At 40.6% G+C, this 22,705-nt stretch overlaps 2 protein-coding genes across 3 annotated transcripts in view; one reads left to right on the forward strand and one right to left on the reverse strand.

Moving 5' to 3' along the window:
• Positions 1–11,494, reverse strand: part of cep112 (centrosomal protein 112) — a gene marked incomplete at both ends in the record, with an annotated part of 113,711 nt that extends 102,217 nt beyond the window's left edge. Inside the window, 5 exons of the mRNA XM_083896694.1 lie at positions 1,694–1,771; positions 3,359–3,443; positions 10,002–10,165; positions 10,361–10,551; positions 11,395–11,494. Of these exons, the coding sequence (XP_083752820.1) occupies positions 1,694–1,771; positions 3,359–3,443; positions 10,002–10,165; positions 10,361–10,551; positions 11,395–11,494 (618 nt within the window). The remainder of the gene's footprint in view (positions 1–1,693; positions 1,772–3,358; positions 3,444–10,001; positions 10,166–10,360; positions 10,552–11,394) is intronic.
• Positions 11,495–14,755: 3,261 nt separating this feature from the next.
• prkcab (protein kinase C, alpha, b) overlaps positions 14,756–22,705 on the forward strand; it is a gene marked incomplete at both ends in the record, with an annotated part of 99,573 nt that continues 91,623 nt past the window's right edge. For both annotated transcript variants that reach the window (XM_083896404.1, XM_083896405.1), the window contains 2 exons: positions 14,756–14,922; positions 15,381–15,412. In XM_083896404.1, coding sequence (XP_083752530.1) covers positions 14,756–14,922; positions 15,381–15,412 — 199 coding nt within the window. The remainder of the gene's footprint in view (positions 14,923–15,380; positions 15,413–22,705) is intronic.

The following is a 22,705-nucleotide window of genomic DNA, read 5'->3' on the forward strand; positions in this document are numbered from 1 at the left end:
GATGAATCAATCAATACCCTTTCAAACTAGTGCCCAGGCTGAAAAGAAGAATGGGATTTATTTTTATACGGAGAGCCAGTCTTTAGACTTGATTGAGCACAGTCCACAGGGTAAGGAAGACATTTATACTAAAACGCTGTGGTGTAATCCTGGCACAGTGTGTCTGATACTAAACATGGGCACCCGTGTATGCCCATGACCTTCTGCCTGTGTGTGTGTTCATCTGCTGCATGCACACACACACCACAAACACACACACACATACATACTGCTGTGAGCAAATGTTTGTCCAGCCTCACAGACGGAACCTGACATGGATGGATGGACGGACGGACAGACGCAGAAGAGGAACAAGACTACACATCACAAGGCCAGGATCTCAGGCCAAACAAACAAGCTGTGATTGATGACTTCCTTGCGTCGGACCGATGTTTGAGCAAGCAGTAAAGCAGCACGCCCATCTAACAACAGACAATGGTTTGGAATTGAAATGGATAGGAGGTAAAATAGGTAATGTTTTTACACTATTTCCTCTGTTGGGTAATTTTTTTTTTCCTCTTTTACGGGAAAGCCAATGTTTACTGCAGCTTCGTCGTCTGTGCCTCCCAACACACACCACAGACTCAGTGAGAGATGTAACCAATGTCGGTCCAGCTGACTCAGGTTTTGTGTATCTTAAAGAAACTCTTATCCGAGTCTCAAGCAATTGGCTGTTTACTGTCCAGTGTGGCTGTCACGCTGACCACACTGACTTTATTGCATTGGGGTCGAACCAACAAACCAATTCAAACGGCTTCAGAACATCTAAAGTAAAAGCTGAAGAAGTGCGAGACAGAGAGTGATGCTTGGCTGTGCTGAAATTTTGTAGGAGCTGGGCTCTTTGAGGCAGTGCATCTATGAAACTTCTATAAACTTGAAGGGGGTTTGTGTGTTTGTGTGTGTGTGTGTGTGAAGGAACATCTGTTGATTTGAGAGATGCAGGCTTGAGGGAGCGTTGCCAAGCAATGCATCTTATCAGCGTCTCAACACAGAGGAGTGCGGAGTGGAGCAGTGCACAGCTTCACGTCTGCTGATAGAGACCTCAGATTACCCTCGTCTTGAAAGGGAGAGGGAGAGCAACGATGAGAGCGTTGGGGGGGGGGGGGGGGACAAAAAAATGGCAAAAGACAGAATGGCGGAACAGAGAGAAACAGAAAAAGAGGGAAAACACTGAAAGAGACGGGCTGTTCTGAACAAAAAAAAAACATAAGAGGGTAACAATGTAGGAGAAATGAGAGGTGACAAACAAACGAAAGAGGAAAAGAAAAAAAAGAGACTCAGGGTCGTGCGGGTGAGGAGATAACAAATATATGAGAGAATAAAAGATGTGAGGGTACGTTGCTTATCAAGCCCTGGCCTGGCGCACTCCATCAAATACTCAGTTTACACAATCCTGCTTGCGCTCATCATCCTACCTTCACGTCCCACAGAAGCAGAGAGCTGCCTGAAGGAAGCGCTTTCCAGAGGACATAGGTGAAAGGAATATTTTTACACCCCCCCCCCCCTCTTGTTCTGCAGCGTGCAAGCAATACAGCTAAGTCAGCATCAATGCATTATTGATTTAGATTTACTCAGTCAACCTCGCAGTAGATGAGCTGCAGCGCGTTGACAGCTGTATTTAACCAGGGAGCTCAAGGCATGCCCCTGGACTCACCCCTAGGTTCCAGCTGTTGAGACGAGCCTCCAAGTCACTGTCATCACGAGAAATGTCTGCTTTCAGCCCCCTGTCCACCTGAGAAGGGGGAGAAAAAATGGAGGCAATAAACGTGTGCGTGAAACAAAATGGAAGCAAAAGCGAAGGTTGAAACAAATTAGAGGAAGGGAATTTCAAATATTTCTGGCAGCACTTTGATTGTCACTTTGGCCTGAGGGAGAGAACAACAGACGTGACGGAGGTTATTGTTTTGACAAAATATAATTGCTCTCCTGGCAACAGCAAAAAGGTTCTCTAACAGCTTACAGATATACGTGCACCCACATGTGTTCTCCTCCCTTACAAACAGCGTTCGACTCCCTCGTTATCTCCGTTTCTCCGCCCTTTGTTCCCCTCGCTCTCCTCCCTCTCACATACAGCGCTCCAGATGTTTGGCAGTTCCACATCATTTCCGTCACGCAGTAAATTCCACAACAGTGTCATATGGAGCTACGCTGCCTGTCATATTTTTTGTTTTGTTTTCCCCGACCCCTTTAATACAAAAGGCCTGCAGACGTTGTTTTATACAGCATTTGAATCATTTCTGTTGATTCAAGATCACTTTACTCAAGTCAAGGTTGGACAGAAAGGTTGAAAATAGGAAAACATATCTAATAGAGCTGAGCGAGTGATATGGAAAGGAGAGATGTTGTTGAATTTGATTAGGATCTGGCAGAGCGTGGCCCTTGAGTGTAGCCGAGTGGATCTGAACCGACACAGAGAAGTGTCTGAATGGAACAGCTCAGGATTTAAAAAAAAAGGCATTAAGGTCCCAAAAACTCAACCTTGAGCAAACATACTAAACGTTTCATTTCAGCATCTAGAAATACTTAGTATGCAAATCACTGGCCGTTCAAAGCTGCTTGTCACAGTCTCTTCTTTATCGAACCAGGAATTCATTGCACATTGCGTTTAAACACTGAAAGGCCTAAATGGCTTTAGTCACAGATATAGCTGACGTTCTGCTGATTAAATGCACATTGGCTTTTAGGTAGTATGTCCAAAATATTCATGCGAGGACCCACTTCAAGATAAAAACCAGTGCGACTCAATTGACAATGTAAATTTGTACACCTTATATTATTCTGACCAGATTCCATTAGATACATTTGATAATATTATATTATAACATCTTATTGAAAGTGCTGTTAATAGACATAAATCACTTCATTTATTTGGAGACCCAAAACATCTCCCACGAACCATCTGTCTCTGGGAGTGACCGGCTTATACCATGAACATACACATTCTGTTGGTTTTATTAGGAACACCTGCACTGAGTAATACTGAAATCGAATTAAATAGACAGCTTATACAAGATGTGAGCATGAAAATACAGGGTTGTTGTGGGGCTGTTGTGTTTGATTGCATCCACTTTAGCAGATAAACTAGCTGCTGGGGGTATAATATTAAATTTTTTTTGTCAATACAATCATTAGCCCCACTCAACCTATGAGTTCCGACGATGCCTTTCGACGTTGTGGGATAATTAGACGAGGGATTTCCAAAATGATTTCCATTTAAGAAGCGTGGCCATTGTTTTGATTGGCACACAAGGTTCTTTCAATGCGTCATTACCGATACCTTGCAGTAATCTACAAATAACCCATTTAAAGTCATCTTTACCTCTCTAACATCATGCTTGGAGGACTGTTTGAGCGGACTGGGGCCCGTGGGTCGTGATGGGCTCTTCTCCTCGTACAGCTTTCTCCTGGGTGAGATAACGTGAGAGAGGAAAAAGACAGCAAAGTGAGGGAGGTTAAGCTACAGTGTATGCATGCGTGCACGCCTCTGGAGTGCACCCTTGTCTCCTCTTTGCATATGAATGTGCTTGCGTAGGCAGAGAGCGCCGCGGTATTTACACACACATCAACATCTGGCATTGGTTGCATGGTTTGTGGTTCTCATTTCATCCCATCTGAACAATAAACCTCCCTGCTATGCACCGGTGTGTTTTCCATGCGCTATTTTGATCATGTATTAATTGAGTGTTTTTTTGTTGTTGTTTTTTTAAATAATTAAAATAACTTCTCAGATTTCTTTTCAGCTTCTTAAAAGTGAATATTTGCTGGTTTCTTCGCTCCATGTGACAGAAATAATTAAAAATGTATAATTTTTGTGGACAAAATATTTTGAAAATCAAGGTTGGGTAACACTGATCAACGGTTTCTGACATTTTATGGACCAAACAGCTAATCGATCAATTGACAGATTCATCAACAATGAAAAATATCAACAGAAATGACTAAAACCACCAAAATAAACAGTAATCTTCAAGAAGATTAACACCAACAATGAAGAAAAAACAATCAATGGTGACAAAGACATTGATGAGTCTTCTTCAGTCCATTTTCTTTTCTTTACCATGCCTATTGGACATTGTTTTCCTACCAATGCAATCTTTTCAGAATTCCTCGTATTGACAATATCCGTGCAAGGTAAGCAGATGCTGGAACGCGTCACGGGCAGAAAAAAAGTTTCAAGTGGTGAAAACCGTCCACTTTAGGTTATCGTAACATTTCCATCGCAACCTTTTAACATTAAAACATGAAATCAGTGAAAGCTGTTTCTTTTAAATAAGGATTTCAGCCTTCCTTTTAGAAAGACTGTCAGGACTCTACAGCTGACCCAAAGCTGTCTCTGTCTTTGATGTGTCCTTGTCCTATTTCATCACTTGAATCTGCTGGAAACATTCCTACCCCAAAAAAACAGTGAGGCAATCAGCAGGTAATGTTTCTTATAGCTCTGTTTCCCTCCTAAAAATAAATTAACAATAAAACATCAGATATTGTGATGTTATAAAACATTGAAGAGGTCGTCTTAGTCGGATTCTGATTAAAAACATAATGGAAAAAGAAACTTAGGCATAAGACAGGACAGTTATACGCTCCCCCCATAGTTTCATGAGTACTGCAGAGTTAAATAATCAGAAAAACCTTGCTGTGAGCCAGGTTTGCGGGTTGACTTGCTGATGTTTGATTCAATAAAGAATGTGCAGTGGCAGCATTGAGGCTTCTGAACATGTACAGTGGTAGAAAATGCTCAGCAACTTGCCCTCTGCTGTAATTAATAAGTTATAAATGCGTTCATTGCGCTGAATGCCACTTTACTTTGTTTTTACAACTTGTTTTTTTTATGCGGCGTTTAAAAAGTTTCACAACAGCTGTTGCACAGCTACTCCGAGGAAAACAACCTCAAAGTAGGACTGATTGCAACAATACTTCTGAGTTACCCGCGTTGCAAAACAATAATGTGCAATTAATCATAATCAAAAGTTTAAAATTAAACCCACAACTTTTGTGTATGTACTCCTTTCTCTGTATATACACACACGCACGCACGAACACACACACACACACACACACACACACACACACACACACACACACACACACACACACACACACACACACACACACACACACACACACACACACACACACACACACACACCTGCATGCACATGCACAAACACATGCAGCTGTGAAACTTGGACGGGGGGCCAAGCTTCACAATCTTGGGCCTCTAAGTCAACAGGTGGATGAAGATAATTGAATCAGATGTGTCTGGAGTCTGAGGCCGAGAGATCAAAGAGGTGGGAAGTCTGGCCAGAGCTACACACACAGACAACACACACACACACACACAGAGAGAAGAAAATGAGAACACCATGTAGAGCCTCAGAAGCTGTAGCTCGGCTGATTAAAGCTGCCTGACATCCATATCCAAGCTTGACCTCCAGGTGCATAGCCAGAGGGCCCAGGTCTCAGCCTCAGGCAATCTCAGGAAAGCAGTCTGACCTTGGGACACAAACATCCCTCTGCCCCTGCAACACCCGCCGACCTAACCCCACAGCACCTGGAGGATCAGTGCAAACACGCCGGCCTGTGAGGGAGAGCTGCGGGGGCGTTTACACCAACATCAACGGCCGACTCCTGCGACTCCAAGTACAATGTTATTGTCACACTTACCCAGAGAGAAAAAAAATAGAGTGAGAGAGAGAAAAAAAAAAGGGGGGGGGGGGTAAAAGTTTTCATGTGTGGCTGAAAACACACAGATGGAAGGCAGACGTCAGGGAGACAGAAAAGAGACGCCTATGACGATTGAAATTGCGCAATGCGACGAGCAAAGCCGCGTTCATAAAAATGCGTTCTCTTCTGCTAAACTTTAGCATTGAACCTGACCCCAGCAGTGCTGCTGATAACCAGGTTTACATGCCAGACGGCCCCCATTTACATCTTTATCATTATACGTGCCTCCTTTGAACTCAAGTTGACTTATAAGAAGATGGAGTGGACATGCAGACTAATCACCACCAAAGCTGTTCTGTAAAATCCTTTGACCCTCACCAACTGCCTTTGCTTTCCCACAGCATTCCTCTGCCTGAGCTGAGCTGGAGCTAAAGATAAAGCAGAGGCTCCATCTTGTGGCTAAATGAGGCATAGCATAGCGGGAGTGGAATGCATGGTGGAATTCACTCGGGGGCATTTTTGGAATAATGGGACTGCTAATCCAAACAAACATTGCGGGAAAGAAAGCACTCACACACAAAAATTGCGTGGATAAACATCAGATATTCATTCTTATAGCGACTGTAGATTTACAGTAACAATCGTTTCACAAGTAGAACGAATCCCTGCCCATCACCTGACTAATGGTGAGTGAGACCAACATCAAACGTTGCCACATCATAGCGAGGGAGTCAGACAAGTTCCTTCCATTTAATCTTATCTTAATGAGAGAGACACATAAAAGAACTCTAAGCCTGAATAATTTTCCCCGACGGGACATTAGCCTGTGATCCGAGTGTCTTTCATGGTCTTATTCCAATCAGATGTTCTGGTACTCAGCCGTCTGTTCCCAACAAAACCTGGACGCACACATGCTCTATGACAAGAACTGCGTCTCAGAAAAAGTAAGCCACATAGTTTTGAATCACTTGTATCATCAAGCACCCACTCATCTTCTACCGCTTTATCCTCCACATGAGGGTCACGGGGGGTGTTGGTGCCAATCCCAGCTGACATAGACAATGACAGTGCATTTTAAACCAAGCAGGACCATTCTAAATCTGAAATACACATATTTAGGTCTTAGGGAAGCTGATTTTCATGCAGTGAGCTACCAAACTTTATTCTGTGCTTTCCTCTCTCTTTCCTCTGTGGGGGTTTGACCTCAGGTTCATTAACAGAGAGCGAGGAAGAGGAGTGGGGGAAAAAAAAGAAGATGTGATAGAGAATATGAGAGGTTCCTCGTCCTCTCATGCTGTTTTGAAGTATTTCTCTTTGAAATGTTCTGAATGGACAGCTCATGCAGACTGATGCAAGTACTTGGCAATGGCTTTTCCAATAACGCTGCTGAGCAAGTATGACGGGCATTCAGGCTTTAAAGCTGTGTGTTTGCAGCATGACAGACAAGATTGATGTTTTTTTACGTCTGCTAAAAGAACTTTGAAAACAGGATATATAGATAAATATCTTGTATATTATATGCAGCATCGTCTGTATCTGACCAAAAGGGTTGAGGGTTCTCTTTTCAATGAATTGTAATTGTGCAACATCATAACTACGTTAGGGGAAGATACAGGGGTTTTCTATGGTGATCGTTAGAAATCATCTTTTCAGTTTTTGTTGTCTTTTTTTTAACAAATAATACACACAATTCCCTAGCTTAAATAAGCATACATGCACAAACACTTTAGAGTCAGTATTTAAAATCTGATCTGTATGTTGTGTCTGCACTGCAGTGCGCGCATTTAAAAAAAAATATATATATATATAAATAAAGCAATAAATTAATAAACACATACAATAGGTCATCTAAAACCTTATAGAAAATATAGTCTTTATCAACCTTCTCAGAACAAAAATGTGTAATCATTGGTTGTTTCATTAAATAACATCTGACCAATGTTAATGATCAAAAATGGCAAATATTGGCCCAATTAATCAATCTCTGAAAAGCTCAGAATAGAATTCCACTATGGGACCTTTGTGTCCAAAATGTGGCACATTTTAAAAGAAATGCCATCATGTTGTCAAGGACAAAATATAGTATATTTTGTTTTTCATTTTTATGAAACAACAAAAACAGATGATATGACTACACAAGTGTAAGGACAAGAAATGATAACAGAATAAGCCAACCTCCCTTCCTATATATTTTTAAGTTATTTCATTTCAAATCTTAAGAGGTTAATATGTCCTTTTTTCTTTGTAGCAGTGTAGCTCACAAAATAGTATCTGGGTTAGGGTTAGTGTGATGAGAAGTAGCTCATACAGAGAGGTGTGGTTTCACTGACAAGCAGGAGGGGGTTGTTCTATGTAAATGTGAGGATTCTCTCTTTTGGATCCCAGAAGGTGTAAATCTTTGAAGCTAAAATTCTCCCTAAAGCAGTTTGAGGAGTGCCTACATTCGAATGATCAAATCTTCTTCAAATATGACCTGATCTCAAAATGTCCCTCGACAGAGTTGTTCCCGGTTTTGCCATGACTGACCACAAATGAGATGAGAAGTATACTGAGCTTTGAAAATGACACTGTCTGTTATTTGAAATGTTAACTACTCCCTTTAAAGTAAATAGAGCCTTATAGAAGCACTTAGAACATGTATATATTTTCATATGGCAGCAGTGCATTGCACAAATACAGGACATGAACATATATGGGAATTCCGGTTATAGTTCTCCACCCATCAGCAATACACTAACTGTACACATGTAACTGTAATCTTGCTTGCAATATAATTATGCCCTAATCTAAACTAAACCGAAACCTCTGTGTGTTCTGGGAATGTTGAAAATATATAGTTAAGCACAACTGGAGGTGTTTCTGCAGTCTTACAGAGTGTGTTACATTCAAGACTCGCTCTCACTCATCATCAGCCATAATCAATCACTCCTAATACTTCTGAGCAATAAAGACTGATAGACAGTATGTAACTGAGGCACAATGTATATTTCTGTTTCCACAAGAAAGTACTGTTCCCATCAAGAAAAAAGTAATTGACTGTGACATGATTGTTGGTGCAAGACAGGTTGATTTAACTATTTCTGTGACAGCTGATTTCCTGGGATTTGCACACACTAGTTTCTAGAGTTTCTACTCAGCCTGGTGTGGAGAAGAAAAAAAACAGCAGCAGCCGTGCAGACGGAATTGGCTTCATGGTGGGTGAGGTCAGAGCAGAACAGGCAGTATGATTTGAATTGACAGAAAGGCTATGGTACCTCAGATAACCACTTCAATGAGCAGAAAAGTATCTCAGAGGTGGACGATCTACAACGGAGGACCACATTTAGTTCCACTCTCCTGTCAGCCTAGAACAGAAATCTGAGGCAGTAAGTGGGAGCGGGCTCACCAACATCAGGCCACTACACAGAAGGTGTAGTCTAAATTTGGAATCACCAGCATGAATCCAAGGAAACATCATGCCTTGTGTCAACAGTCTGGGTTGAAGGTGATATAGTGGTGTGGAAAGTGTTTTTATTCAAACACCTTGGGAAGGCTAAAGAAACACTATGCCACATTTTCTTACTAAAAATAACAGCTTATTCTGATGGGACTCATTTGTAATCATATATTTTATACCCTCTCTCGGCCCAAACCAGAAAATGTTATTAAACAGGTAGGACTAGTGCATAAATTAATGATTGTCAGCAGTTTAATCTGCCAGTGTCAGGTGAGTGACAAGAAGAACGCCAAATTAAATAATCAAAAATATGCTTCTGTGACACCACATACAGCTAAAGAATAGAGTTGCTTCACTTCATGCTCAACCGTAATGGCTACTTTTAGCATAATAATGCACAATGATTCAACACAAATGTCATAACTGGTGTCATTAACGTAACAAGGAGTCATCAGACTCTGAAAAAGAACACTTCTGGGATGCAGCAGATCAGCGAATAAGCTGACAAATCTGCAGGAAGGATGTGATGCATGCATACTGACATGGACCACAATCTCAAGAGAACCATCTTGTGGAGTAACTGAGGCTGTTCAGCCTTTTGTTCATTAGTAACATGTATTGTTATGCATCAGTTCATAATATGCCAGAGCTATGAAACCTGGACCTGAAAACATAATTATCTGAAAGATAGATCTGCCTTTTGAGTTTGTACACCTCATAAAGTATGCTTAAAATGCAGAACCTTGTAAATGCTATTTATGAATACAATAAAAACAGATGATTGCTCATGCTAGCTACAATTTATTTAGGAGATATGCTGTGGTACTTGTGTGTATTCGGCAAAAATTGTGTGGAGCAGTACCTGTGAAGAGCCGCAATAGGTGTGGAACTGGTTCTGTCCTTGAGCAGACTGGCGCTGAAACTGTCATCTGTAGATCCACCCAGCTCTCCTGTCACCCAGTCAGGCAGATGTGCTGTGTTGCTCTCCAAAGACCGACCACTCAGTGGCTCGTCAAAGTATATGGACTACAAATTAAAATTTAAGATGAATACTAATGAAGTACATCAGGATAAGCAATCCAGTTGTTTTTAGTTCAAATTACTAATGTTTCTTGCACATTAACTTGAGAAGGGAAACTTGATTATGGCAGCATTTTTGAAGAGCATTATCCTCCAAATTGAGGCACAAATGTTGTCTCACTCCGAGATGACGACACTTACCATATAGGTAGGGAGGGTCTTAAGATTGCCAGGCTCTGGTTTGCTGTTGAAAGGAGCTTCCAGAACCCCTCGTTTCAGCATGTGAAGAAGCACTAGGGCATACATGTTGCGGTTCTTACGCCCAACCAGACCTGAGGCACACGTGGCCGGGTCACACAGCTTCTTTATCCATATGGCACACTGCTGGCGGTCTGGGAACATTGAAGAAGAGGACAGCAAGGCCAAGTATATTACAGATGACTAAACACAACACTTTGGTTTGCACTGAATGATATTATGTTAGGGGTGGAAATCACAGGATGCCTAATGATGCGATACATGGACCACGATACCAATAACATCCCAATACAGATTCGTGTAGTGTTATCATATCATCATATCGTGAAAAGTTAAAAGTGCAGGAGTTCTCTTTTCATTCACAGCGTGGATAACTACGTGCATAGTCTATGTATCGAACGTGTCTGGGGCATCTCTTAATGTAGTTTTCTCTGCCATTATCTTGGTGTAAACTCCCTTTTCTTTGGATAACTTTTGCCCAAGTTTCCCTCATACACTTGAGCATGGCCACCATGGAGAGACACCAAATAGTAAAGCCAGGTGAGTGAAACTGACAGGGACTGTTTAATTTAGAGCGCCTTCATTTGTTAATTAAAATGGAATATCGTACTGTATTATGACCCACCCCTGATAATTGCAGTAGTCCATTTTTGACATGGCCCATTATTAATTACTCATTTATGTAATTTCAGAAACGTATTCTCAGAAATTGGCTGTAAAGTACACCTTTTTTTCTTTGGTTTTACTTTTAATTTGATTACCTGCTTTGTGCATTTAATAGTTTGTTGATACATTATTCAATACATGAACATTCAATACATGAACACACCATGTATCAACAATCATTAATTCCAAGTGTAGGCATCAAGTTCTGTGTCCTTGAAGCAGCTCAAGAGCAACAACGAACATCAAGTTTCCCACACCAGTGATGTCTGATGCTATGAACAGAAGTGAAGTGTGAGTAAATGAAATGTCACCTGTCTTGTTGTGGTGTTTGAGGACAAATGGCTTCATGTCCAGTAGAAAATGGTCAAACTCGGTGTCCAGCCTCAACCATGACTCTTCACGTTTGCTCATGTTGCCCTTAGATTGGGAATTAAAGAATGCATTATTACCTATGTTGTCAAACGCAGATTCGCTAGCAACATATGGTGTTTTAGCTTATTTACATGCTATGTGAAGCACAGTAGCACCGTGACACGTACTATCACGACAACACAACATGACATAATAACTTAGAATTATAACTCGCAGTGTTTGCAAACACACGAATGACAATTTAAAGGGCTCACACAGGCGTAAACATTAGCAAACATGATGCTAACTTAGCTAAAACATACAACAACGCTGGAAATGCACGAGTGTATCTTCTTACAAATGACATGGATCATTAGATTGTAGTAAGAGCGTCTTTAAAAAGCACAACGTTGGCGATAATGTTATACGTGAATGGGGAAAAAACAAACTTACTACAGGCACTGATTCCGCCGCTCAAACCGGTTCAAAAACTTCAGCGTCTTCCAGTTACGTCACATCCGGTTTCCGCGGCGAAGCAGCGTCTCACCGTTGCCATAGAAACTGCATCATATTTCCACTCTTTTCTCTGCTTCCATATTCAACAGCCTCACGTCATGCAGTTCACATTGTTTGGAGTTACTAGGTTATAGTTAAGATATTTTATTTATATATAGATGTATAAAATAGTTTATATACATATATATACATATATATATATATATATATATGTATGTATATATATATTCATTCCATACAGTATATGGTATTGACCAATTGTATATATACACATTAGACACACAATGTGAATGCGTATATTTGTTCTTATTTATTCTTGCTTTAGGTTCCTACCTACCAATGTTTATAGGGGGAACTATTATAAGGTGACAATCAGAGTTGAACTTTTGCAGTTAAGAGAATAAAGTTGGATATTGGAACTGTCCTGTCATGTTAAAGAAGATAAGCTATGGCCTGTGTATAACCCACAGCCCCCCAAAAATAATCCATCCTAAAGTCTGAGTTATAAACTTGTACTTGTTGCTATAGAAACTGCTTCCCTGTTTCGTTTCCATACTCCCCACATTCAATATCTTTAAATCCTTTCACTTTATACACTTATTAGACAGTAACACATGGTACTTCATTCAAAATGGCAGCTGTGGAAGAGGGTTCTAATTTATATAAGCATTTCAAAGGAGCATGACCCTTTGCCCAGATGACCAAGATTAATGCAGACCACAGTTCAAGAGAGTATCTCTAGATGATAGTCTATGATAATTAAAATGTGGCAAGGAACGAAAAAGTAGCCGTTTCTAAAGCTTTGAATGTTCTCTAGAACACAGAGGCCTTGGTGATGTGAGTGAGATTTATGGACGCATGATCAGACCGAAGCCATTTTGAATAGAAGGCATAATATGAGAACCATAGAGCATGTAAATGCCTCTAAGAGTGTAAGGAAAAAAAGACTATCTGATCAGCCGAGACCCAAACTGACCCCTTTGGCCCGACCTTGCATGGCGAGGGCAGCATTGCTCCATTAGTGCTTCTCAGGGTACACAGAGACTGATCAGAGAAGTGAGAGGAAATAATACAGGCAAACACAAAGATCTTTAAAGAAAAGCTTCTCCAGAGCACTCAAATCTGAAATCACTTTACACGGTGAACATAAGCACACAGCTAAGCATAATAGAACATCTGTGGGTAGACTTTAACAGAGTCTCTATATAATACAAAGGCCATTTCACGCAATGTGCTCCATCTAATCTATTCAGATGTTCATGTACAAGCTATAGGCTACTTTACAGATTATTGTAAAGGAAGATATTTCATCATGACACTGAGGCTACATCATCCTGTCACAGTGTGCCAAGCTTTCATTCATTGCGTTTCCCTGTTATCCCCCTGAGATATTTTCCCAAATCAAGAATATGAGACAGGATTTAAAAATAACCTTTTGTTTTTGTTGTTCTTAAAATTGTTTACATGCTACACCTCATGCTTGTACCTAACCTGCAACGCACTTTAAATCCACAGGATGGTGCTAAAACGCAAGAGTCTTGTGCGACAGTAAGAAACAAATGAAAAGCTATGCTGCCTTCAGGTACTCCTCGTATTTTTTTTACCCATGTAATCAGCATTAGAAAGACAGAGTATATAGCTGAAAGCTATTCATTTAATAGTAACTTATGACAAATCTAGATCTATAAAAAGTACATTTCCTCTCAACCTATTAACGTTTTGTACAAACTAGGCCAAAGCTCATATATATGATATGTAATATATAATGCATTGGTCGTGGGGATTTGGATGCTTCATGGCCTCACTTTCACTTTGTCTCCTCCACTGCACACCTAATTTGAACTTGTGCAATAAAGTTGTTGTATTAAATTGTATGTAAATTTAAATTGTACGTAATTGATCTCCAAGCTCTCAATTATAAATGTTTTGTTGGGTTTTCTAAGACAGACGACAACAAAATTAACTACATCACACATGTAAACAAACTGCATTAGGTACAAAAGTAACCAAGGTTTAGGTCACAGCACTATAGCATTTTGTCCACAAGTGTTTTAGCTTAATAGTTTTACAGAAAATCTGTTATATAATTATCAATTTTACATTTTGAGTATTTCATCCTCTTGTTTACTTTCTTTATGCTCTTTTGATGACGTTTGTGTCTCTGTAAAACACCTTGAACATGTCGTTGAGTATTAAAAGTGACTCACTGTCTTGCGACGTGTTCTGTAGCCCAGTGGTTTAAAGTTTTTTTATATCAAGTACACCCTGAGAAAACATTGAGATCTAAAACTAACATTATCGCAACATTAAAATATACTTTTATTCCCAATCAGATAATTTGCTCCCTCATCACTCTCTTCCTCACATAATACTGGTATATACAAATTAGATTAAGATGGAGTGAGAGATAAGGCGACTAATTATTTAATTAGTTCGTTAGGTTTCACTTTCTTTGCATAACATTCCTCAGCTCCACTCCAAACACATGCCCTGGTATGAATACAACAGTATCAGATTTTCTTCCAATTATCTACCACCATTTGAAGCTGTTGTACTACTAGTGGTACACATACCACAGTTTGTGAACCATGGGTTTCAGCCCATAATATGCAACCGACTGAAAACGAGAAATTCCCACAGCACGTGAAGGCGCGCCTCTCCAACGTCACAGAGAACGAAAAAGAAGCGCTCAGCTGTGGTGCGCACAGAGAGGTGGTGTGCGCCTGTGCGGTCGTTCACAGCACTCAGCAGCGACAGCGGCACTCGCCAGTGAAGGAGAAGTTTGTTTTTGTTTTTGCGCCCATCATGGCTGACCATCTTTTACATTACAATGACTCCGCCGGGATTGGGAACCGTTTCGCCCGCAAAGGTGCTTTGCGGCAGAAAAACGTGCACGAAGTGAAAAACCACAAATTTACTGCGAGGTTTTTCAAGCAGCCGACGTTCTGCAGCCACTGTACGGACTTCATATGGTGAGTGTCCGGTCATGCACGTTCTGCCTTTGGACAGCTGATTTATGACAACAGGAGGAGTGAAACCATGAACTGCACTGAAGAAATTAAAAGTTTGAAGATCTTTAAACATTTTCTAGAGAAATTAGTAATATTTTGTAGTTAGAGTAGTTTTTCTTGCGCCGTTTAGATGCTTAGAATGAAGCAGGATTCTAAAAAGAAAACAAAAAGGGGACTAAAAGTTCCTTCTTATGCCTTTTCAATATTGTGGTTGAATATTATTCCCTATAAAAAAAAGTTGCTCCTGCAGTATCTGCTTGTGTCAATGTTTATTTACCGAAATGGCTAAAAATCAGTTATACCAGTTTAATTTCTTAGTCAAAGTTGACATTTACGTTAAATATTTACATTTTATGACTGAACATTTTGCCAGAGGAAAAGAACAAACAAACTGACATTTAATGCCTTCTTTGTTGCAGGGGATTTGGAAAACAAGGATTTCAATGCCAAGGTAAACACGACATGCTTGTGTACGTTTGTGCATGATAAAGTCCCTGTAAAGTGATAAATCACAGACTTTACAACCACATAGTTTGCTCCACTATCTTTCATACAGCCAGTTGTATACCAAATGTTAGCAACAATCAGGTTCCAAGTGATTCAGTGAAGTGCTGTGGGGTTTGCACATTTACCAAGAAACACACTGCAAATTGGTCAAATTTAAAAAAAAAAAGTTTATTTTATGGGTTGTCATCATTCTGTAAGCAAGAAAGGTAGAGATTAGTCAGCTTCTTTGATGCACGATTGTTGGAAACATTTACCTTATGGGGACACAGTATCCATGTTTTAGCCACAATTAGAAAACATTTTTTTTTCGCATTAACAGTTAAGCTTGAAGTATGAACGTACCTTTAGGAGCAGCTCTGACTCCAGTCCCCTCGACAGGCATGATGGGGGGAAATTCAGGAGAGTATTTTATTTTGCTGATGTATTGCCTGTATCTCCGGTAGCCATCTCTGTACTGGTTGATGTACCTTGGAGGTGGTGGTGGTGGTGGCGGAGGAGGAGGGGGAGGAGGAGAGATTGGCTCACTCGGTCTTTGGGAAACTACTTTTTTGACAGGTTTTTGTGGACGTTTCCCTTTTTGCGGTTGCCCAGCGTTGGGGTTCTTTCTCGGAGACTTTGAGCTTCCCTTTCCAGGTGAAGGAACATCAGGATTACTAGGAGATTGTGCTGCGTTTTCAGAGGGATAGTCAAAGACTTCTTCATAGACAAAATTGGGAGCTTCCTCTGCATCACCTCCAGTGTTAGCAGGAACATTAAATGACTGAGGTGGGACAGGGTCTGGTTGAGGCGGATAGCTGGGTTTTAAGGGAAAGGTGAGTGGCTTGTTAGGGTTTTGCTGACCCCAGTCTCTCAACTGACCTTTAACAAGTCCCTGTACTTTAGGAGAATTGGGCATTGTACGTCGAGTCGGGACCACAGCTGGCTTCTGTGCACGTGAAGGCTTGGCGTAGCTCGGATAACCGCCTGGTTGGGCATTTGAACCTTGCCAGTCAAAGGATAGAGCGCTCTCCTCTACATCCTGCTCGTCATTGCCAAGGTTAAGAGTGTCAGAGCTGTAAGGACGTCGATGCCCTGTAGAAGTTCAAATTTGAGCTTAAAGGTGCATTATGTAATAAAGCTGAAGCAACTGGTCGTGAAATCCTCCTAACATGTCACAGAGACTCAGGAATAATGTTCATATAACAAACTGAACTCACCAACAACAGTACAGACAAAATATTTGCATTAAAAAAAACATTTTGCGGACTGCAAATCATGTTTTGGCATGTGGCGCCACCTACCGCCGCCTACCAATCATTGCAGTCAGTAGAGTCTCAGCTGCCGAGCAACCATGGGTTGCCAGTTACGTCAGAAAAGGAAAACGCACCTTTAAACGATTATTAAATGAGTCACCAACTATTTTGATAATCGATTTGAAGCTTTTTTCATGATTAAAACAAGATTTCTGATTGTTTTAGCTTCTTAAATGTGAATATCTTCTTGGTTTCTTTGCTCCACATAAAGAAATCTTTAAAACTGAATCATTTTGGTTTGTGGACAAAACAAGACTTTGGAGAACATCATAATTTGCGTCGACGAACACTGATCAACGTTTTTTTTAAACATTTTATGGACCAAACGATTCATCGAGAAAATAATCGTTAGTTGCAGCTCTAGTTCAAATTAAGATAATCTAGATGGAGTTTTAGGACAAATCTCTGTGGCAATTGAGAAAGCAATTACCTTTGTGTAAACCAGCGCCAGTTCCATCAAACAGCAAACAACACATCCACGAAACCCTGCAAGAGAGACCAGAAAAACATCCAATTACATTTCTTCCATGTTAGAGGTACTTCAAAACAAACAGAAGCCAAATAAACTAACGAATAAAACAAACCATAAAAGGCATCCAAGATCCATGGCTGTTTGCAGAGCAGCAGCAGCAGCACCTGCACTCCTCAGGCACAATGGTATGAAATGAGCAGATCAGAGGCACTGACTGGACCTGAGCACAACCTCTGGTCTCTTCTTCCCTCTGTGGCCTTCATGTGGGTATTCCAGGTCTTTATGTGTGATGTGGTCGTTAGCAGCAGCTGCTCATGGAGCAATCAGTGGACATATTGTTTACAGGTGTGGAAGCTGAACGACACCGCCCACTGTCTCGGCCATTCTTATCGAGGCGTTTATGCCGACGTGTTATTTATTTGTCTGTTTGAAACACACGTCCACACCTCTCTCATCAACCAACACTAGTCTTAAAGCTATTGTTGCTTACCATACGCAACATTACACTTTACACAACATCGTAAAGTGGGAAATGAAAGGGTGAGGATAGAGAGGCTGGTGAAAAATGTAAGAAATGATGGGGATTACAGAGGTCAGCAAAAACACACATAAACATGATATAAAACTAAAAGGTGTTCCAGTAGCACATACTGCTGCCAGCACTTTCAGCACAGTGGCACAGTGGTTAGTGGTGAGTAGTGAGTCGTGGTTATCGCTGTTGCCTCACAGCAAGAAGGTGCTGGGTTCAATTCCCAGTCTGGGACCTTTCTGAGTGGATTTTGAATGTTGTCTGCGTGGGTTTCTTCTGTGCTTTCTGGATTCCTCCCACCATCAAAACATGTTTGTCTAAAATTTGACCTGTTCATAGATATTACCTCTCTATGTACTGTATGCCTGTTTTTCATTTCATTATGAAATAATTCATCTGTATTCATCTAATTAATCAAACCCACTCCAAAAATTGATGCCATCATCATGCCCCATGTCTCCAGTGAATCCCATGGAACTAGGTTCAGTAGTTGTTTTTTTTTAGCTATCCTGCTAACAGTCAGGCAAACAGCCAAACAAACAAACAAACAAGGCTGTTTGCACTGAAGCATAACCTCTTTAGTAGCAGTAATACAAGAGGAAACACATTTTACGTCTGCATCAGACAATAGACCCATTTCACCCATCTATTTTTAACAACATCTCGTTCCAACTCACATTTTGGTTTGTTTGTAAGCACAGGTATTAGAGCGTCTGTGTCCTCTCGAGCCAATGAGTGTCATTCTGTTTCAGTGTCATGTTTCATGAGTGATGCTCCAGTGAGAGGATCTGTGGCTTTACTCGACACTCTCTCCGCGAAAACACCGTGCCTACGTATGCCCAACATGCACCACCAGCTGTTTCTGCGTATCTGTGATCATTGGCACATGGACTGGAATGATGTGACTGAAAGTTGCACTTATATATATATCAGTAAGCTGTCAGTGAGTTTAACTCATACAGCAGGTGTATGAAAAGCACGTCTTGAATAAACCTGGACTAATGGACCTTTTTCACAGCAGATGGCAGATTGTCGCCATGAAACAGTAGGACAAACCCTTACCAAGTAGATTAGGGACGTTTTTTTTTTTTTTACTTTTCAACTCTGTACATGTTTTCCATATTTCCTGAGTTTTTCTTTATGTCATATGTGCACACATATGCCGCGTGGGCTGCAGCACTGTTTCTCATGAATGTAGGCTGATGTGTGCTCTTGGATGTAGACAGCATTGTTGTTTCAGTGTGTGCACAAGGAATGAGAGCCATATAGAGGGAGGGGGGGGAGAGATAAGCCCTCAATGTTATAATATGCAGTACATGGCAGGAATTCACAGTGATTCACAGTGGCAAATTAAGAAAACAATTAACTTGATGAGCCCCAGTTGTTTGTACAGGAATATATGATTTTATTACAGATCTGTATACAGAGAAGATTCCTGGTTCAGCTCCCAGGCAGACAGACAGACTATGAACCTTGGAGTATAATAGCAGTGGAGATAGAGTTTGAGTTTATACCACTGGCAAGAACAGAAGAACGGTCTACGTCAGCATAAGTTATGTTTGGATCAGTGGAGACGCTCAAGGTCCAGCTTATCCCAAAGCTGGGACAGGATGGCACTTCACTGTAAACACAAAACATTGTGAATCTCGAACATTCCAAAAGCCTCAGTCACGCACAATATTACAAATGTTGAAAATATGCATTCGTCTGAACATTCCCTAACACTTGGATATAAACTCTAAATTGACAGGTTTCTTCATGGCTTGTATATTGTTGATTTTCTTTTTCTGTGTTTTGGAATTGTTGATATTACTTTGGAGACATTATTGGGATCATTATGGGATATTGTAGCCTATAGTGCAAGGCTATTCAACATAAGGCCCGGGGGCCAGAACTGGCCCTTCAACCAATTTGAACCGGCTCGTGGCCAATTAACCCATAAACAATGAATGTATTATTAAAATGCCAATAAAACCGTAGCTTCGCATATTTCTGGTGCCTTGCGACACTTTGTGACACTTTGCGTCCCTTTTTGGCAAATACTACTACAGCTGTAATTGTAGGCAGCCTATGTACCTGAATATTTTACACTAAGAGCCAACTGTAGCAGTTGAACCTGAATATTACTCGTACTGTTACTTATATTTCTGCCAAAATAGCCTATTGTGGCCATTGCACCTTAATGTTGTTTATATTGTTACCTCTTTATTTTAGGAAATTTTAGTTGACTAGCCCTGCTATAGTGTTTGGTAGTGTAAAAGGAGACAGGGCAGAGAAACTGTAGCTTATATACAAATGAATTGAAATCATGACATATTTTGTATGTGAATACAAATGTATCTTCCTTCATTTAAAGGTGCCATATGTAAGAATGTGGCCAAAAACGTTTATTACAATTCAAATTCAAAATACCGAGGTCTTTTAGGTTTCGTTTTCTGACGTAACTGGCAACCCGTGGTTGCTCGGCAGCTGAGACTCTACTGACTGCAATGATTGGTACACCGCGGTAGGTGGCACCACATGCCAAAACATGATTTCAAAACATAAACATGATTTGCAGTCTGCAAAATATTTTTCTTAATGGAAATATTTTGGCTGTACTGTTGTTGTTGGTGAGTTCAGTTTGTTATATGAACATCATTCCTGAGTCTCTGTGACATATTAGGAGGATTTTATGGCCAGTTGCTTTAGATTTATTACATAATGCACCTTTAAGTTAAAGAACAGAAGTCATATAATTGTGCCTCTTCACAGTTATCGCCACAGTCAAACCAACATATCAAGCCTACAAGCACTGCAGACTGTCTTAAGTAGTTCTAAGTTGTCCAGCAGAGGGCACCCTCTTTGTTCATCAAAGCACTAAAGCTTTTGAAAACAATATGTGGAGAAATTTCTGATTCTTCATCCCCATAGATGGCTAAATAAAAAATGAACATATGTGCACTCAGTTGTTCGTGGAGAGAAATAAACACCACATGTCTTCATATAATAATAATAATATAGACCTTATTTCCAGCAGAAATAAGAAAGTAGACGTCTGCAATCATTTTCCCGCCAGACTTACTGTTAGGTAGCTTTACTCGGCAGGCATTAAGAACTTAAGAAGGAAACATTGCTTCTAGAAAAACAGGTATTCTATGTGCAGTCAGGGGTTGCTGTAACAGTTGATCTAAGCAAAGTGCTTTAATGGAACTGGAATCTTACTGCGAACAAGACGGGGATGTAGATGCAATGTGCTGTAAGAACAAGGAAACGTGTTGTGTTTGAAAACCTTTGATTAAAAGGAGCCACCGAAGCGTCCCTATATCTCTGTTAATTTCACCAACTGTAGAAGTGGCTGGGATATGAAATGCTGGTAAAACTCCTAAGGTATTGAGCACATCAGCAGCCACAGGTAAAACCACAGCCAATCATAGTGTTGGTTTTCCAAGTAACAGTTGATATAGGTGTATGATTAAAACCAGGTTATACTGCCTACTTTTATTTCATTATTTAATTAAATTAGTTCATTCAACTGTCCACACTGAAAAACAGCACAAAATAATTGTTGAAGAAAGAAAGCAAACTTCAGGAAGTAGGACCCGTAGGTATTTCCACATTCAGAAATAATGTCCGTAGTGCTATTACGTGACATGTTTACAGCTCAGTAATACTTATTTAAAAGCTGGTTAAGTGTCATCATTAATCTTTATCAGTTTTCATGCAGGTTTGATTTGAGGGATGTAACACATAGTTACCCTCTTCACCCACCTCCACTATATAATGAGCGTTGGAGTGTCACCCAAAATAGTTTCTTAACAGAGGAACCATCTTAATTAAAGTGTCTCCGTTTGGGAGCGGAGGACTGTAGATCCCAGGGTGGTGACTGGTTTTCTTTACCTTTTTAATTCTTAAACCTGATGTCTGCTCCTGCCTTTTAAGGGATGTAGGATGAATTAAACATAAGTACAGATTAATAATTGAATAAAACCTGCAGTGTATACCTTTGTCTCCCCCCTTTGGCAGTGAAAGTTATCCATTACAGCCAATTAATTATTTAGGTTGCACAAATGATTACATAGTGCACTGTATGTACAAAACCAAGAATAACCACGTGACTTCATTGTCTCTCTTCGGTGCCTCCCACTTTGTAACAGCCCTAATGTCACAGTGTGACACTGTGTGTGGATGCTCTGTTTGGCCTCCTCGCCTCGTCTTCCTTCCCAGCCTTTGAAACTGAGCATCTGGGGCTGTATCCTCTGGAGAGTTGAGAACCCATCACAGGCGAGCGAAGCACTGTGTTTGAGGTCACAGAGGCAGGTGGAAGTAGAAAAGGAAGAGGATGCAACAATCTAGCAAGGTTGGAGAGGAGGTGGGAAGGTGCAAAGGTGAACATAAAGGACTAAATAAACACAGGAGGTTTGTGTAGCAGTTACGTGGATGGATGTTGTGAGGATGAGAAAGATGCTGAAGTCAACGTGGCCTTTAATACAGTCTGGCTTCTCACTTCAGAGATTTGGCAGAGATGAAGCAAACACTGTGACGACTCAGAGAAGATGAAAGAGAGAAGGGTGTTATGGATATGACGTCTACTCAATGACCAATTATAAACTGTGGCTGTGTTTTACATGAATGGTCCTGTCTCAGATAGTCTGGTGTGCGGATGTTAGTTTGTAACTTATTGATCGCATAATCTTGCAATAACTGAGTTTTGTGGCCAGTTGGGGGCAGACAGAAACAGTTTGTACAAACTGTGTGGAAAACATTTATTCATCCAGCAGATACAGAGCAACAATTTCACTGATTTCATCATTTCGACAATAACCGACAGTTTTGCTGTTTGACACTGAGCAGATAGTGTTTTTATTTTCAGACATGACTACTGCTGAAAACGGATTGGATTACCAAAACAATGTGTTACAACTTGCTATAAAGCTCTGTTAAAGCTCACATAGAGTGGTCCTG

This window comes from Microchirus variegatus, assembly GCF_963457635.1.
Source record: "Microchirus variegatus genome assembly, chromosome: 10".
Classification (NCBI taxonomy): Eukaryota; Metazoa; Chordata; class Actinopteri; order Pleuronectiformes; family Soleidae; genus Microchirus; species Microchirus variegatus.